The sequence below is a fragment of the Littorina saxatilis genome, linkage group LG7 (assembly GCF_037325665.1).
Source record: "Littorina saxatilis isolate snail1 linkage group LG7, US_GU_Lsax_2.0, whole genome shotgun sequence".
NCBI classification, from domain to species: Eukaryota; Metazoa; Mollusca; class Gastropoda; order Littorinimorpha; family Littorinidae; genus Littorina; species Littorina saxatilis.
In genome coordinates, this window is record NC_090251.1 from 32,525,247 (window position 1) to 32,544,176 (window position 18,930).

An 18,930-nucleotide genomic window follows, 5' to 3' on the forward strand; every position below is an offset into this window, starting at 1 on the left:
ACAAGTCCAGTGCTCTACCAACTGAGCTACCGGGCCCCCTAATCATAGACAAAGCAAACGTTCTCCCAGTATTTTCAAAAGCATTCACGTTTTAGGTTTAAACAACATTTTGTTCATAAACATGTTGCTGCTTTTTGATGTTAGTTCCATGTTTATCCGGTTGTTACATTACAGATTAACATACACTTGGTGAGACACAGTGTTGTGCTGTGAACGTAACTCTTGATAATCTTTTAACTTTCATTCCACGTCTGTTAAATTTGTTACGTTACAGAGTAACATCCACTTGGTTAATGAGACAGTGTGAAGGCTGAGAATGTATAACATTACCATCTTTTTGCTTTAATTCCACATCTGTTACTTCTTCTCTTTCGTTCATGTGCTGAAACCTCCACGTTCACTCATGTTTTTGCACAAGTGGGTAACTTTTACGTGTATGACCTTTTTCACCCCGCCATTTAGGTAGCCACATGCCGCTTTCAGAGGGACATCTGTTAACTTTTTTCAGAATAACATCCGTTTGGTGTGACATAATAATAATAATAATAATGCATTATATTTCTATAGCGCATGTATTCAGGGTTTAACTTTGCTCAAAGCGCTGTACAATCAAAATCCTATGACAATAAAACATCATTTAACTCATTCGCTGCGCGTCGGAACTGGAATTCCGACACCTGTGTTTAGCGTTGGCTGCGTGCCGGCACTTGAGTTCCGACGGATATCACGAATTTTTAACGGTGTAAACGGTCCTGCTGACCAAGGGAAACAACCCCTGCAATGAACTTCTATCTGTCTACAGTGGTACCATTCACTGTAAACAGTTCCTTCCCTTAAATTGTTGGGATTAATAAAAATTTTGTTGACGGTGTGCGACCCACGTGTTTTGACTTTTCCAAGATGGCGGATCGTTCTGCTGAGACGTAGTAACTTGAAAAGAGTGCTAGAACGTGTTATTCAGTACGGTTCTGATCTTGACCTCAGTGATGATGATAGTGGAGATGATATTTTAGATTCTGGTGACGATTTTGTGCCAATGGACGATCATTTGGGTGATGATTCGGGCAATGCAAGTGTCGATCATGACATTGTGTATGATGAACCCATGACGTAGAAAGTTTTTTTGTTTTGCTTCAAATTGGATATTTTGCGTGGATATGAAGACAACAAAAGGTATGTACTTTCAAATGTTTCATATATTTTCTAAAAGAGTAAGTTTCAAACTTTGCAAAAACATAAGGTATGTAAGGTTATCTTGTGTTGTTGATTTTTAATATTTTTTTCAAAATGGCTCTAAATCGCGCGTTGGCAGGGAACACAGGGGAAATTTAGCTGCGCAGCGAATGAGTTAACGTGCAATCACACACATATCAATGAATAATTGTCACATTGCTCTAAAAAAAAATTTTTTTAAATTAAAATTTAAAAAACCATTATCACAAACACACGCATGGGCACACACACGCACTACATAAAGCAAATAGTGTGATTAGGAACAATGATCTCAACATGCTGCGATATCTTGTACCTTTAGGTCCTCGTCTGCTAGTGACGATTGAGGAGGGGTCGGAGCAGACCATCATCTGGAGTCTGAGAGGTTCCCAGTCGCCCAAGTGGCTGCGAGCAACTGTCGACATCCAGCGCGTCGCAGAGCCATTCATGGTTGGTTTCTTTGCCAGCTAGTACAGTGCTACCTCTCTTTTAAAACCTCCTAAAATTTGAGAAATGTAGATCTGTAAGGAGAGGGGTTATTAAGGGGGGGGGGGGGGGGGGAGGGGATAAATGTAGTGACACTATGCGTAGAGGGTGTCTTATGAAGGAGGGTATTAAAAAAGAAGTTCCACTGCAGTAATAAATTAAAATACATATATTGTACTTCCCTTTCTTTATCCAATCTATAACGTTCTTAGGCTAACATGCAAGGTTATTAAGGCCACGAACATTCAGTGAACAAACTTTTGTGCTCATAACTAGTAGTTGTACAGCTTTGAGGCTACTAGTATGGAGGGTTAAATTGTTAAGGTTATGAACATCCAACAGGCTGGTGTACTTATAATCAATAGTAGTACAGCTTTCAGGCTGGTTTTCAAATTAAGGCCACAAACACCCAGAGAACATACTGGTGTACTTATTTTGTACATGGTTTTGAATGTGAACAGCTTCGTTGATAAGCTTATAATTGGTATTGCTGCCAAATGTGTTTTTGCTTTGTAGTTTGTTTTTTAACTCGGTGCTGCTGGTAATTCCCATTCAAGACATGCAGAAGCATATTCAGTTTGATAAAATGTTCATCACAACTGCTGTTAAAGGCGGTCCTTAATTGAGCCTGAAGTCGACTTTGCAAAGGCTTCACTAAGTCTTTTTATCGAAAACTCAGTGCTAAAGCTTCCTGATGCCTGCTTTGCAGTCGACTTCGCCCAGTTATAAGGACAGGCCGAAGTGTTGAACTCCTCAGGTTAATAGCTTTCTGCGCTCAATGCTACAGGTGCACATACAAGGCTCGCGCACATGGGGCTACGGAATGCTGGCTGTTGACGACGTGCAGTTCATCAACTGCAACTTCCCGACCAATCGCAGCTGTGACGCCACCAAGACACAGTTCCGCTGCTCCAACTCAGCGTGTGTTCCCCTGGCAACTGTCTGCGATTTCACCGATGACTGTGGAGATGGCAGTGATGAAGCTCAGTGTGGTAGGTTGCCGTGAACAGACTTGACCGCTTTCAACCAAGAGAGATAGAAATAAGGAGCAAGCACAGTCTGAATGTTATGGCTAACGGCTTTTTTGTAATAAATCATTTTGAATTGCCGCAGGAAATTGTTCTGTTACCATTTTTTTCAGGTAAAGTATCCTCTGATGCAAAAGGTACAGTCTGATTAGAATAGTAGATCTCATTCCTATACAAAAAAATATCTCTTCTTGAGACGCATACCTAATACACACCATCTCATGCATATTTTCTGTACTCTCTTTTTTAGATGCATACCAGGCTCACACTATCTCATTTATATCTTTTTTTCTTTTTCTTTTTATGTTTACTATATAGGCTCAAACAATATCATTTATATCTTCTTCTTCTCTCCCTCTCCCTCTCTCTCTCTCTCTCTCTCTTTCTCTCCCTTTTTCTCTTTCTCTCTCTCTTTCTCTCTCTCTCTTTCTCTTTCTCTCTCTCTCCCACCCTCTCTCTCTCTCTCTCTCTCTCTCTCTCTCTCTCTCTCTCTCTCTCTCTCTCTCTCTCTCTCTCTTTTAGCTGTTTACCAAGCAGTCATTCTTCTAATTCATATATTTTTTAAAAATCTTCCTCAGGTAATTACCAGGCTCGCACTAACTTTGAGAAGAGCTTTGACATGTGGACGAACGACCACTCAGGCCAGGACACGTTCGACTGGAGGCGCCAGCATGGCAGCACTGGCACCATATACACAGGCCCTCGCCGCGATCACACCAAGGGAACCGCCAGTGGTAATTTCGTTGTCGTTTTCTTTAAAGTTCGTGGACGTCAAAGAACTTTGTGACGAACAGTACAGTGCAGAATAATACTCTGAATGCGGGGAGGGGGAGTCTACGGTAAACTGATTTTATATGTTAGATCTTCTTCTTCTTCTTCAGCGTTCCAGAAATTCTGGTGACGTGTGAGCTCGTTTGCCCATTTGGGTTCCCCACACTATACTATGAGAGCATAGTCAGCTTCACTCCGCTTTCGTTGGGTATTTTCGTGTTTCCATAACCCACCGAACTAGGACATGGATTACAGGATCTTTTCCGTGCGCACTTGTTCTTGTGCTTGCGTGTACACACGAAGGGGGTTAAGTCACTAGCAGGTCTGCACATAAGTTGACCTGGGAGATCGGAAAAATCTCCGCTCTTAACCCACCAGGCGGCAGCTACCGGGATTCGAACTCATGACCTCCCGATTAGGAGGCCAACGTCTTACCACTGCGCCACTTCGCCCATCGTTGGAAGTAGAACAACTTTCTGAAGTTTTTGTAATGAAGCGTAGTGACCGAAGTGGAGGTGTATAATTTCTGTAGGTTATTGTACTTTTGCCATCAGCATTTTGTCAAAGGTAATCCTCTGATTGCGTGTGCTTTTTTTTTAGAAGGTTGTTTTTTGTGTGTGTGTTGATACAAAACTTTTAACTGTCTTTTCAAGTTCAATATTCTTGCAAACCGGCACGGTTGGCCTAGTGGTAAGGCGTCTGCGCCGTGATCGGGAGGTCGTGGGTTCGAACCCCGGCTGGGTCATACCTAAGACTTTAAAATTGGCAATCTAGTGGCTGCTCCGCCTGGCGTCTGGCATTATGGGGTTAGTGCTAGGACTGGTTGGTCCGGTGTCAGAATAATGTGACTGGGTGAGACATGAAGCCTGTGCTGCGACTTCTGTCTTGTGTGTGGCGCACGTTAAATGTCAAAGCAGCACCGCCCTGATATGGCCCTTCGTGGTCGGCTGGGCGTTAAGCAAAAAAAAAAAAAAATTCTTGCAAAACTCTCATCTGTGAAGGTGGTCCTTCCTTGAGCCCAAAGTCTTTTGTTCCGACTAAATCAGTGCTGTCGAAGCTTTGTGCGTCTAGCTCCGCCAAGTATAATTGTAGTCAACTTCGCCCAGTTAAGGACAGGCTTTAAGAATGTCATGTACATCATCCAAGTCTTATAGTTTTGTGTGTATGTTACTTTAGCATAACACTCTCTGTGGTTCAGGTTACTACGTCTACATCGAGAGTTCAAACCCACGGAAGCAAGGCGACAAAGCCTGGCTGGTCAGCTCCTCCTTCAACCCAACAAACGCTGGCGCATGTACCGTAAGTTTTTGTAGTTCTGTTACGAATTTTCTTCTTTGCTATGTGATAGCTGAGGTGAAGGCTGTTTTGTTCTGCTAAGAAGCAAGCATGTCTTAGCTTCCTTTAAGTACTTTTTTAAAATCACTTTTACAGTTGAAAAAAACACAACTTTATTTTGAACTGTAGTACAATCATGGAATAGTACATTTTTGTCTGCAGCTCAAACTTCTGATCTTTGCCTGTAATGACAGTAAATGTACGTCATATCACCTTTGACGAGAACAGGAGACAGAGAGTGTGATGGCCGGATTAAACTTCTCATGGTTATGGGGGCTGCGACCAGTCCTGCAAACTTTGTTTACAGCTGCAGTTGTATCAACTGCAGGATGCCAAAAACAGTAAAGAATTAAACGTTCATGCAATATTTCATAGCTACAGTACCCCCGTGTACACTACATTGGGTGTGCACGTTAAAGATCCCACGATTGACAAAAGGATCTTTCCTGGCAAAATTGCTTAGCCACAGTTAATAATTGTCTACCTATACCCATGTGACTTGGAATAATAGGCCGTGAAAGGTAAATATGCACCGAAATGGCTGCAATCTACTGGCCGTATAAAATTTCATCTCACACGGCATCACTGCAGAGCGCCTAGAACTGTACCCACGGAATATGCGCGATATAAGACTCATTGATTGATTGATCTACCTCACATGCAGTTCAAAAGCAATGAAGAATCAACTGATCATGCAATCTTTTACAGCTGTTGTTCAACTCTTCAACTACCACATTTGTAGTGCCAAAGAACAATCAAGAATCAGTGCTATCTTTTACAGCTATTGTTCAGTTCTTCAACTATGACATGTGTAGTACCAAAAAACAACCAAGAATCAACTAATCATGCAATCTTTTACAGCTGCGATTCTACTACCACATGTGTTGTGCCAAAGAAACAATAAAAAAAAAACTGATCATGCAATCTTTTACAGCTGCGATTCTACGACCACATGTGTTGTGCCAAAGAAACAATAAAAAAAACCAACTGATCATGCAATCTTTTACAGCTGCGATTCTACGACCACATGTGTTGTGCCAAAGAAACAATAAAAAACCAACTAATCATGCAGTCTTTTACAGCTGCGATTCTACGACCACATGTGTTGTGCCAAAGAAACAATAAAAAACCAACTAATCATGCAGTCTTTTACAGCTGCGATTCTACGACCACATGTGTTGTGCCAAAGAAACAATAAAAAACCAACTAATCATGCAATCTTTTACAGCTGCGATTCTACTACCACATGTGTTGTGCCAAAGAAACAATAAACAAGTCGCGTAAGGCGAAATTACTACATTTAGTCAAGCTGTCGAACTAACAGAATGAAACTGAACTCACTGCATTTTTACAGCAAGAGCGTATACTCGTAGCATCGTCAGTCCACCGCTCGATGCAAAGGCAGTGAAATTGACAAGAAGAGCGGGGTAGTAGTTGCGCTGAGAAGGATAGCACGCTTTTCTTTATCTCTATTCTTTTTAACTTTCTGAGCGTGTTTTTAATCCAAACATATCATATCTATATGTTTTTGGAATCAGGAACCGACAAGGAATAAGATGAAATAGTTTTTAAAACGATTTCGGAAATTTAATTTTGATCATAATTTTTATATTTTTAATTTTCAGAGCTTGTTTTTAGTCCAAATATAACATATGTATATGTTTTTGGAATCAGTAAATGACGAAGAATAAGATGAAATTGTTTTTGGATCGTTTAATAAAAAAATAATTTTAATTACAAGTTTCCGATTTTTAATGACCAAACTCACTCATTAGTTTTTAAGCCACCAAGCTGAAATGCAATACCAAACCCCGGCCTTCGTCGAAGATTGCTTTGCCAAAATTTCAATCAATTTAATTGAAAAATGAGGGTGTGACAGTGCCGCCTCAACTTTTACAAAAAGCCGGATATGACGTCATCAAAGGTATTTATCGAAAAAATGAAAAAACATGTCCGGGGATATCATACCCAGGAACTCTCATGTCAAATTTCATAAAGATCGGCCCAGTAGTTTAGTCTGAATCGCTCTACACACACACACAGACAGACACACACACACACACACACACACACATACACCACGACCCTCGTCTCGATTCCCCCCTCTATGTTAAAACATTTAGTCAAAACTTGACTAAATGTAAAAACCAACTGATTATGAAATGTTTTACAGTTGCGATTCTACTACCACATGATTGTGTTGTGCCAAAGAAACAAAAACAAAACTGATCATGATATGTTTTACAGCTGCGATTCTACTACCACATGTACGGGGCGACCATCGGCAGTCTCAACATCTACACCCGCACCTCCTCGCCTGGAGCTCTGAAGCTGGTCGGCACGCTGTCTGGTAACTATGGTGACGCCTGGATGCGCAAAGACCTGACAATGCAGGAGTCCAGCAACTTCCAGGTTGTGATCGAGGGCGTTGTGGGCAGCAGCTACACCGGTGACATCGCCATTGACGACATCTCCATGACGCCTGGCTGCGTTCCTGCTTCAGGTCAGTGCCGTTGTTGAAAAAACAATGACAGTTTTGTTGACAAATTTCAAATCTCCCTGCCCACCCTTCTTGCAAGAACTTGACTATGCTGTTTATGTTTTGTGATAACACAGGTTTAGTTTTGTTCTGTGACTGCAGTTGACTATAAAGTGATGCACTTGGTATAGGCAGTTGACTATAAAGTGATGCATTTGGTATATATCGCAGGTACAGTGAAAAAACCCTTTCAAGACCCCCTGCTAATGAATGATAAGTTGTACAAATTAAAGGGATGGAAGCCCTCTAAATAAAGACGACCACAAAAGTAAGCGAGGGTTATACGGAACCAATCTCTGGTTTAGCATAACTCTCACTTAGTTACTCTTGTTGTCCACTATATTCAGAGCGCCAACATCACTTCCTTTTCTTAAATGAGACCCTCCACCACGGAATGAGTCGCATGTCACCTCGCGCGGTTCTGCGCTTTGCTTAATATAAGTCTGGGGGGTGTCTGGTAACAGTGTGAGGGTCACCTTAATCACAGGCTTATAACTCGAAAAGTTTTCGCTTTTTTTCTAAAAACAGTTTTCACCACTGGATAGAGCATAAAAAAACTCTTTAGGAAAATGTAAAAATATGAAAATCATGCAAAGGTGACATGCGACTCATTCCGTGGTGGAGGGTCACAAATGAGAATTACTGTGGGTTATTTTTGAAAACTGAATCTTGTTCTTTGCGTTGTAGGACCTCTGCCAACCGGGACCCCACCCCCGGCCACCACAGCCAACCCTTGTGCAGCCAACCAGTTCCTGTGCGACACGGCTCGCTGCATCAGCCACTCACAAGTCTGTAACTTTGTTACGGACTGTAGCGATGGAACGGATGAATACGACTGTGGTATGTATTGTGTTACTGATTCTGCCTTTCTGTTTATTAGAAATGTAGGGTATTTTTGGTACTTATAGGTTTTTGTGTGAAGATTGGACAAGAAATTATCAACCATACAGTCCCTACCTTTTTTTGAATGTACATGTATTTGATAGTTTTTGTATTGCTGCGTTTTATATGTAGTTTGACTGGTTGTGGTGACAAAGTGATTGTAACGTTTGTGTGGGATTTATTCTTTCTGTCTTTCAGATGATAGATGTATTCTTGAAATAACTCTGTCAGGATTTTCAAGCACTCTGACAGAGTTGTGCCCCAGAATGTCAGTCATGCAACAGCACATGGCTGACTGACTGGCTTAGAACGGCAACTTACTCTAATCTGTATGTTATGCAGTGTGCGCTCAAAATGATACCCTTTTCTTTCGAAAATATGCATATCAGAGCTATGATTCACTGCTGATTGCTTGCAGTGATCGCTGAGTCAGCGGCACTTGCCTCACTGTCTGGGGTGCAACCCTGTCATAGTGCTTGAAAATCCTGACAGAGTAATTTCCAGAAATTGGCTAGTCCGCGTTCTGAAATACCTAGCCCAATCACTGTGATTGCATTATTCTCACCCAAAGTGTTCTGTGTGCATGTGTTCTAAGTGAGAGTCATTAAAAAGGGAAATGTTTGTGCATACAGTTGTTGCTGGCTTAGAGAGATAGTTAATTGCAATGAGTTGTTGGACAACACAAGGAGCCCTGTATTACTTTGGATTACTTTAACCCACAGAGAGGAAATATTGTATATTTAACTCCACAGGGGGAATTTATTGTCTATTTTTACCCTCCAATTATAATGTATTATAATGTATTTGGGACCCACAGACTCAGTCTAATAGAGACCCTTTATTGGGCAAGGTGGTAATGACAGCAGTTGTTGTGGTGGATTATAATACCGCAAGGAACAGTTATTACTTTACTTGTTTTGACATCAGAATGGAATTTGTCTGACCTCTCAGGGAGCAGTTATTGCATTGGTTTTTTTTGACCCCACAGGGAGCAGGGAGCAGTTAGTCAATATAACACTTACCTCGACAGTACTATTCTTGCACATTATCTATTATAGGCCGAAAAAATTGGACAAAACGCTGAGTGGGTACAATTATCTCCCATAACCATGCGCCACCGTGGATCCCAAGCACTGTCCGAGTGCTTCCCCCTTACAGGATGTAGGTGGCGCGTCCTCTTTCTTTTTTCGCGCGTGTCAGACCGGCTGTGTTTCTGCTACGCTCCCGGATTATTTTGGACTAAGAGGCTCCTTTTCTGTGTGGACTATCACCTGTTGGATTATTGTGTGTTATTCCACTTCTGGCTTGAGGCTACGTTGTGTTTCCTTCAACTTGTGCCTCCGTTTTTGTGTGGCGGACTCGGCGTGCCTCCCGTCCTACTTCGTGGTGACCGGTCGTCTGCTTCTCGTTTCGCCGCATTCAGTTGAGTATTGACCTAAATTTTCTTTGAATTTTGTTAATTCTCGGTCTTTAAGGGTACGTACAGGGCGAGGTAGGATGTCTCGTCCTGTTTTGGGCTCTGGTTCTACGGAACCAGAGTCTGCCGGGGGCAACCCTTCTCCGGGCGCCCAGCGTCATGTTTTACGCACGGAGAAGGGGATCTTTCGGCGCTCCGACTCTCCCTCCCCAAACGCTTTGCGTTTGCGGCGAGGGAGGGCGGAGAAAGCCTGTTTGAGCAAGCTCAATGCGAGCTTGCTCAAACAGGCTGGGCTTGAGCCTGAGACTTCGGGCGGGGCTGCGCCGTCGAAGGTTCGGGGAAGGTCGAGGGGAAAGAAAAAGCTTCTTTCTCCTTCTTCTTCAGTGGAACAGGCTTCCCCCCCTTCGACGCCGTTGTCCGGCCCTCAGTCTCAGGCTTCAGCTCCTCCCGGTTTCAAGCCTGGGGGGAAGGTTTCCTTCTCCCCCCTGGCTCGAATCCGGGGGCAGGTCGATTCCCTACCCTCTTTGGGGGTTGGTGAATCCGATCTAGGGGCTACTGGAGAGACTCAGGTTTTGACAGCCAACGGCCATACCACGTTGAAAACACCGGTTCTCGTCCGACCACCGAAGTTAAGCAACGTCGGGCCCGGTTAGTACTTGGATGGGTGACCGCCTGGGAACACCGGGTGCAGTTGGCATTAAAATCTTCCTTTTCCGGTGCCTCTCCTGTGCCCTCCTCGGTTTCCACCGCTGTGGAAGCCAGGAGGGACACGGGTCCTCCTCTGAACTCCCTCGCTGGGTCGTCTGCTGCTGTTTTGACAGTAGTTTCGGCCTCCTGGGGGGGGAGATCGGAGGAGATGACGGGGTCTCTGAATTCCCTCCCCGCTGGGGTTGGGATGCGAATTGACCCCGTTCAGGGCGGTCCTGTGGGGGCAGGGGTTTCAGGCTTCGTGCCTACGACCACTGCTACTACGGTTCCCTCTGACGTCCGTGTGACTGGTGGCTGTCCCTCTTGAAACGCTCCGGCCGACTAGTTACTGGACGTGGAGGTGTTCGACAGAACGTGGTACTTCTGTCGAATGGTCAGGGCGACGGGAACATTGTTTCTGTTGCTCAGACCGACACCTCCGACCGGACCGTCTTGATCCCACGCCATTCCTTAGCGTCTGGTGTTCGGGTGACGGATGGTCCGGACCAAGGGTCCGGAACGTTCCAGGCTTACGGGTCGGGATCGAACCGGACCCACGGGTCCCGACTGGACTTGACCTCCGGGTTTGGTCCGGACGGGACCCATGGTACGGGACCGTACCGGACCTTAGGGTCCGGTGCGGGACAGTACCTCTGGCCCTTGCCGGACCCCCCGGACCTACGGGTCCGGATGGTACGGTACGGGACCAGTAGTTCGGTCGGGACCGGACCACCCGACCACCTCTGTTGGTCTGGGTGGTCTGGCACCGAACCGGAACACACCGGACCTACGGGTCCGGAGGGTACGGTACCGGACCAGTGGTCCGGTCGGGACCGGACCACTCGACCACCTCTGTTGGTCCGGGTGGTCTGGCACCGAACCGGACCATGCCGGACCTACGGGTCCGGATGGTACGGTATGTCCACGTCCGGACCGAGCCACCCGAACACTTCTGTGGGTACGGATGGTTCGGTACCGAACGGGACCTCCGGATGGTACGGGACCGGACCGAATCTACGGGTTCGGATGGTCCGGTACCGGACCACCCGACCACCTCTGTTGGTCCGGATGGTCTGTCACCGAACCGGACCATACCGGACCACCGGACCTACGGGTCCGGATGGTACGGTAGGTCCACGTCCGGACCGAACACTTCAGTGGGTACGGATGGTTCGGTGCCGTACGGGACCTCCGGATGGTATGGGACCGGACCACAGGACCGGAACACCGGACCACCCTACCGGATCGGTCCGGACCACCCGACCACCTCTGTTGGTCCGGATGGTCTGGCACCGAACCGGACCTACGGGTCCGGATGGTACGGTATGTCCACGTCCGGACCGAGCCACCCGAACACTTCTGTGGGTACGGGTGGTTCGGTGCCGAACGGGACCTCCGGATGGTGCGGGACCGGACCGGACCTACGGGTCCGGATGGTCCGGTGCTGGACCGGTGGTCCGGTCCGGACCGGACCACCCGACCACCTCTGTTGGTCCGGATGGTCTGGCACCGAACCGGACCATACCGGACTTACGGGTCCGGATGGTACGGTGTGTCCACGTCCGGACCGAGCCACCCGAACACTTCTGTGGGTACGGATGGTTCGGTACCGAACGGGACCTCCGGATGGTACGGGACCGGACCGGAACACCGGACCGGACCACCCTACCGGACCGGTCCGGACCACCCGACCACCTCTGTTGGTCCGTATGCTGAACGGGACCTCCGGATGGTACGGCACCGGACCGGACCACCCTACCGGACCGGATCGGCACCCCCGACCGGACCGGACCATTTCTTTTCTGATCAGACCCGATGGGTTCCTGTTCAGTCTATAAATGGCGGGGGTTCGTTGGCTGGGCTGACCCAACAGTCGCAGGGTTGTTGTTTTTCTCCCCCTTCGGCTGCTGGAGACGTTTCGTCTTTGGGGCAGGGGTCTTCGCGGCCTCTTGCTTCTGTGGGCGTTTCTTCACAGCCTGCTTCATCGCTTTCGGCTCTTCCCCCTCAAGCTCCCTACACTCCTGCTTTTGAGGAGTTGTCGGGAAGTGAAGAGGAGAGTGAGTCGGAGGACGATAGGGAGGAGGATCAGGGTCGCCCTGAGGTTAACACTGAACCTCTACCCTTGCCGGTTTCTGATGGAACTTCCGAAGCTATGCTTCGTACTTTCCAACAGTACATGACAGACATCACGCGGCGTCTTGACGTCACGGATGCCTCTCTTAAGCGTCTGTCGTCTAGTGTTGACACACAGGACGTGGACCCGGGGTCTGAGGACGAGAGGCAGGAGGCTCGTCCTCGCACAGCTAGAAGGACGTTTGAACAGTTTCAGGACGTCCTTCCCTGAGACGCCCTCTCGTCCTTTGAGTCCGCTTCGGCCCGGGCGCGGGAGGCTCACGCCGCGTCTGCCGGCGGCTCGTTTTATGAACGATCCGGCCGCCGGCAATTCGCGTTCCACCCTAGTCTAAGTGCCACGGTGGAAGCGGCAGCACATCGCCTGAGGAGTACAGATTCACGTGCAAACGCGACCTATGTTCCTCGGGAGGACGCGGGTTCAGTGCCATGCTTTCCTTCGGGAGGCGCACCTCCACTGTTTCCTCGTGTCCAATCTGTTTCGTCCCTCCCTTTTCCCTTTGACTCTCGAACTCTCCCTTTCCAGACTTCGAGTGTTTAGGGTGGGGCTGACGGTGATGTGTTCGTTGGGGAGGTGCCTTCGGTCAAGAAGGTGGAACTGAGCTCTGCTTCGTTCCACAATCTTGAGGCCACCGTTTCTTCCACAGTCGAGGCCCAATCACAGGCCTTGACATGGATGAGCACGCTGTCCACACTGTTGGACCCTCCCGATCGGGCAGAGTCCGATTCCACTCGGGTCCTTGACACGGTTCGAGTGGATCGGGCTTTGCATGCCGTGCGATCGTGCGTGACGTCTGCGGCAGAATTGGCCATTGGAACACGGGTCCACTTTATTGGCCCTGTTCCGTGATCATTTTCTGCCTACTTCTATAGTGCCTCCGGATATGAGGAAGAGTCTGAGGAACACGTTTCCTCAGCCTTCTTCCCTCTTTCATCCGGACACTGTTCGTTCTGTGGTGGAGTCCACACGCCAGAGGAACACTGATTCTCTGATGGTTGGCCTCGCTGCTTCGGCGACGGCGGCGGGGAGTAAGAGAAGTGCTACAGTCACCTCCAGCTCCCAGCCTCAGAAGAAGAAGAAGAAGCCAGTTTCACTGCCTCCTTCTTCCTCCTCTTAGGCGCCTGTTGCGTTCCCAAGCAAGACGAAGGGTGCTCAGACAGGTAAGGGGAAGCAGCACCACCAGGGGGGGTGGTCGCAAGCCTGCGCCTGCCCGCCAGCAGAATTTTCAGTGAGTCCCGGCCCTACGTTGACGCCCCCTCAAGTTGCCCCTCTTTCGTCCGTCGGTTCCCTTTTTTCGGGCCCGCGGCATGTGGGGCAGACTGGTCTCCAACCAGTTTTTCTTGAGGGTGGTGTGGTCGGGGTTTTCTCTACCGCTGTCGTCACAACCTCCATTGTCCGCTCTACCTTGGACGTTCCCCCCTCCTCGAGAGCCTGCCAGATGGCAGGCTCTTCAGGACGAGGTGAACTCGTTGGTCGAGAAGAAGGCGGTCTACCCCCTTTCTCAGCCTTCTCTGGGGTTCTGCTCCCGCCTGTTCACCGTCCCCAAAAAGGACGGCCGGTTCAGGCCGGTGTTGGACCTCTCCACCTTGAACTTGTACCTTCACAGGTGCAAGTTCAAGATGGAAACCCCTTCGTCGGTCCGGTTGGCCATCCGGCCAAACGATTGGGCCATGTCTGGGACCTCCAGGATGCTTACTTCCACATCCTGGTGGCCCCGGGGTACCGACATCTGCTCCGGTTCGTTTGGGAGGGCACGGTGTTCGAGTTTCGGGCCCTCCCATTCGGCCTGTCCTTGGCCCCTCTGATTTTCAACGGGGACAACAACACCACATGCTTAGCTTACCTTCGCCACCAGGGGGGCACCAATTCTCGGTCCCTCTCCCTGTTGGCGGAGGAGATTCTGCTCTGGTGCCAGACCAATCAGGTCCGGATGTCAGTCCAGTTCGTTCCGGGGAAACTGAACGCCCTGGCCGACATTCTCAGTCGGGGCGATCAGGTTCTCTCCACAGAATGGACCATCGCTCACAACGTTCTACAGCGTCTGTGGGCAAGGTGGGACCGTCCTCTGATCGATCTGTTCGTAACTCGATTCAGCGCTCGGCTTCCCAGGTACGTCAGCCCCTTTCGAGACATGAATGCGTTCCACTTGGACGCATTCACTCTCTTGTGGAGGCTCCTCGATGCTTACGCCTATCCCCCGACATCTCTGATTCCGAGGGTGCTGGCAAAATATCTGCAGGAACGACCAAGACTGATTTTGGTCGCGCCTTACTGGCCAACAGCTCCGTGGTTTCCAGATCTTCGCGGTCTCACCCACGTAGACCCTCTACCTCTGGATCTGGACGGGGGAGGTCTGCTCCAGCCTCGATCATGCCTCCCTCATCCACGTCCAGAGAGTCTGTGCTTGACCGCATGGCTCTTGTGCGCTCCAAACTGCTTGCACTAGGATTGCACAAGAGTTCAGTAGAGTTTTCCTTGAACGCTAAGAGGCGATCAACTAATCAGCTCTACGACTTACGCTGGAGAGCTTGGGCCACCTTCGCCTTGTCCAAGGGGATAAAGCCGCTTTATCCCTCAACACAGGACTTGGCCAACTTCCTGGTGGAAGTGTATCAAAAGAAGAGTCTTTCTTCTAAGACTCTTCTTGGATACAGATCTGCCATCGCTTCCACGATTGCGGCCGCTACTGGTCGCAGAACTGAACACTTGATCAGGTCCTCCCTCATCGCTAATGTCCTTTCGGGTATTAGCAATGCAGCGGTGTCTAAACCTCGGGTTTCATTTCCCAAGGGGGATGTCTTTCTGGTCCTCAAACTCCTGCGTAGCAATGAGTTTGAACCCCTGGCAGGCATCAGTATCAAGTTGCTGATTTTTAAGACTAATTGTTCCTCATCGCTTTAGCCACTTGCCGTAGACTCAGTGGTATTCAAGCTTTGAGTGGCCTGGACTTTGACATTGAGTTCACCACACAGCAGTGGTTGCTAGCATGGTCACGTCAGTCTAAGGTATGTTTCTTGGGTATATTTTCTTTTACGGTAGTACTGTTCGAAAATTGCCTGGGTATCTTAATCCTTGGATTTAAGTGATTTTGATTAAGGAGTTTAATACTCTACATATCACCCTCACACCACTCTGGTATTCTGTGCAAGAATAGTACTGTCGAGGTAAGTGTTATATTGACTGTAAGGCTTCTTTTTAAGCCTACTGTCTATATGATACTTACCGAGACAGTACTATTAGAGTTTCCCTCCCGCCTCCCCTCTTGATATGTTATGGGCTTTTTGAGGGTCTGCAGCTCATAAAGAAAGAGGACGCGCCACCTACATCCTGTAAGGGGGAAGCACTCGGACAGTGCTTGGGATCCACGGTGGCGCATGGTTATGGGAGATAATTGTACCCACTCAGCGTTTTGTCCAATTTTTTCGGCCTATAATAGATAATGTGCAAGAATAGTACTGTCTCGGTAAGTATCATATAGACAGTAGGCTTAAAAAGAAGCCTTACATTGCATTGGATTTTTCTTACCTAAGAGGGAGCAGTTATTGCATTGAACTTTTCTGAAACTCACAGGGAGCAGTTATTGCATTGAATTTTTCTGAAACTCACAGGGAGCAGTCATTGTACTGAGTTTTATTTTACCTCAACAGGGAGCAGTTATTGTATTACATTTTGTTCAGACTTCACATGGACCTATCAAAGCTTTGGTTTGTTGTGTATTTTCTCTCCCTTCAGGAAACAGCTGCATTCTATAGAAAGAGTTGGTCTCCTTATAACTTTGATAATCTAATCCACAAAAATAGCCATAGCTTTCTTTCATTGACTGTAAAGTATGCAGTCAAATTATTTCACTTTAAAGACTCAATCTTAGGAGTGCATGATTATCTTTGTGCCTGAAAAAAAGAAGAAAGAAAAACTGTGGCTTTTGTATTCTCTGTATTTCAGGTTTCTAGCTACAACAGGCAGATATAGTAATTTGTTAGAGTTTTTCTAATAAGTTGCTGGTTTGAAGAAGCATTTTATTTATTTTGTTGCACTAAAGTAAAAAAAATGCTTACAAACACGTCCAATAGATATTCAGCAGAAAGACAGCCTTTACGACCAGCCAAAAGTGTCCCTACGTTGCACTGTAACCTTCCATAACAGGTATTTTTGGCGAAGATGATGGACCAAGGGTCAACCGAAAGTGTCCTTCCATGGGAGGTGTCCTCTGAACAGAGGGTTCTTACATCCCAGGTATCACTGTAACACTGTTTTAAAGTCATGATCATAATATGGCATACACACAATGCAATCAAACCTTCACGAACATTGCATTTGTCTAGTTAATTAAATTAAATTCTTCTGATGCTGACAGGTAGCTGTCTTTTCAACGGCCGTACCTGTGGCTGGAGAGACCACAGCACTGGTCAGTTTGCCTGGAACCTAGTCGCAGCAAACAACAGCGCCAACACTCACGGCCCAAACATTGATGGGGATGCAGACAAAACAGGTAAGAATGAGTAACTTTTAAGAAACTGGTGAAAATTCCCACTCTGCACAGGAACCAGGTAGGGGTTTCTTTGTGTTGAAGTGGAGGGATGGTCTTACTCAGGTAAACACCTGGCCAGATCTAGGCTAGTGTTTGCACGGGAAGGACTGTACCTTTAAGATGTTGGGATTGGTGTTATACTGGGTCTGTTATATCCCTATTCTTTTCATCTGAATCAATATTCTGTGAAACTGTGTCATTTTGATTTCAAACTTTCAAGACTTTTTCAGCGTTTCTTGGAAATATGTTCTGCCTAAAAATGTGCTTGTTTGTGATGATGTTTGATATGTTTTCACCTCTGTTGTCAATTCTGTTCACAGTTGTTTTGTTACAAACATGAGAATTAGCGCATACATTTACAGTTTTCTGTAAATTTCAAAGCCCAAGCTGTAAAAGTGTTTTAGGTATTCAAATCAGCACTTAAAAGAAGGTAGAAATATCACTGCTTTGCTCCCTATTAGTAATATCTTTAAATATGGAGAAAAAGAAATCTTGGTTTAGACTGCACTGTATAAATTTGAGAAGGTCTTGCAGAAACATTTGCTTTCATTTTTTTAAGGCCGCTACATGCTAGTGCAGCCCAATACAGGTGTGACAAAAGACCGAGCCAGGCTTGTCTCCCCTGTTTTCAACAACACCGGGGCCACCTGTCACATGATGTACAGCTATCACATGTTTGGTGCCAGTGCCGGTGAGTTGCGATAGCTCGTGTTGGCTGTTTTCTTTTATGATTTTCTTTTTGTTCTCTTTTTACATTTAGTCAAGTTTTGACTAAATGTTTTAACGTAGAGGGGGAATCGAGACGAGGGTCGTGGTGTATGTGTGTGTGTCTGTCTGTCTGTCTGTCTGTGCGTGTGTGTGTGTAGAGCGATTCAGACTAAACTACTGGACCGATCTTTATGAAATTTTACATGAGAGTTCCTGGGAATGATATCCCCGGACGTTTTTTTCTTTTTTTCGATAAATGTCTTTGATGACGTCATATCCGGCTTTTTGTAAAAGTTGAGGCGGCACTGTCACACCCTCATTTTTCAATCAAATTGATTGAAATTTTGGCCAAGCAATCTTCGACGAAGGCCGGACTTCGGTATTGCATTTCAGCTTGGTGGCTTAAAAATTAATTAATGACACACAGACACAAACAAGCATTTGTGCAAGAACTTAAGGACAAGTCGGCTGAACTATAAGAAAATAAGTTGAAAGATGAACACTACTTATATAAGGATTATGCTTGAATAGGGATCTTATTTTATATTTGTACTCCAAACCAAAACATTGTCACGACCATTCTGTGCTGTTGCCAGGCAACCTGCTGATCGAGCTGCAGAAGGCAACAGACATTGGGACGGACAACGCTGTAGTGCTGTGGCATTTTACCGGCAACGCTGGCAACTCCTGGCACCAGTATTCCCTGGACATCGGCACCATCAACTATCCCTTTGTGGTGAGTGTGGAGGTTGAACAACTGGGTGGCCGAGTGGTAACGCACTTGCGCTCGGAAGCGAGAGGTTGCGAGTTTGACCCTGGGTCAGGGCGTTAGCAATTTTCTCCCCCCTTTTCTAACCTAGGTGGTGGGTTCAAGTGCTAGTCTTTCGGATGAGACAAAAAACCGAGGTCCCTTCGTGTACACTACATTGGGGTGTGCACGTTAAAGATCCCACAATTGACAAAAGGGTCTTTCCTGGCAAAATTGTAGAGGCATAGATAAAAAATGTCCACCAAAATACCCGTGTGACTTGGAATAATAGGCCGTGAAAAGTAGGATATGCGCCGAAATGGCTGCGATCTGCTGGTCGATGTGAATGCGTGATGTATTGTGTAAAAAATTCCATCTCACACGGCATAAATAGATCCCTGCGCCTTGAGTCCGAGTCTGGAGATACGCGCGCGATATAAGACTTCATATAACAGCAT

General features: G+C 46.9%; 1 protein-coding gene and 1 non-coding gene across 2 annotated transcripts in view; both read left to right on the plus strand.

The window, feature by feature from the left end:
* LOC138971979 (MAM and LDL-receptor class A domain-containing protein 2-like) overlaps positions 1–18,930 on the plus strand; it is a 299,457-nt gene that overhangs the window by 219,527 nt on the left and 61,000 nt on the right. The window contains exons 131-139 of the mRNA XM_070344823.1: positions 1,535–1,662; positions 2,486–2,690; positions 3,305–3,460; positions 4,696–4,796; positions 7,080–7,335; positions 8,059–8,211; positions 16,843–16,977; positions 17,576–17,707; positions 18,321–18,460. Coding sequence (XP_070200924.1) covers positions 1,535–1,662; positions 2,486–2,690; positions 3,305–3,460; positions 4,696–4,796; positions 7,080–7,335; positions 8,059–8,211; positions 16,843–16,977; positions 17,576–17,707; positions 18,321–18,460 — 1,406 coding nt within the window. The remainder of the gene's footprint in view (positions 1–1,534; positions 1,663–2,485; positions 2,691–3,304; positions 3,461–4,695; positions 4,797–7,079; positions 7,336–8,058; positions 8,212–16,842; positions 16,978–17,575; positions 17,708–18,320; positions 18,461–18,930) is intronic.
* On the plus strand, positions 10,249–10,367 carry LOC138972075 (5S ribosomal RNA). Its single transcript, XR_011457453.1, has one exon. It is a non-coding gene; the product is annotated as a 5S ribosomal RNA (ribosomal RNA).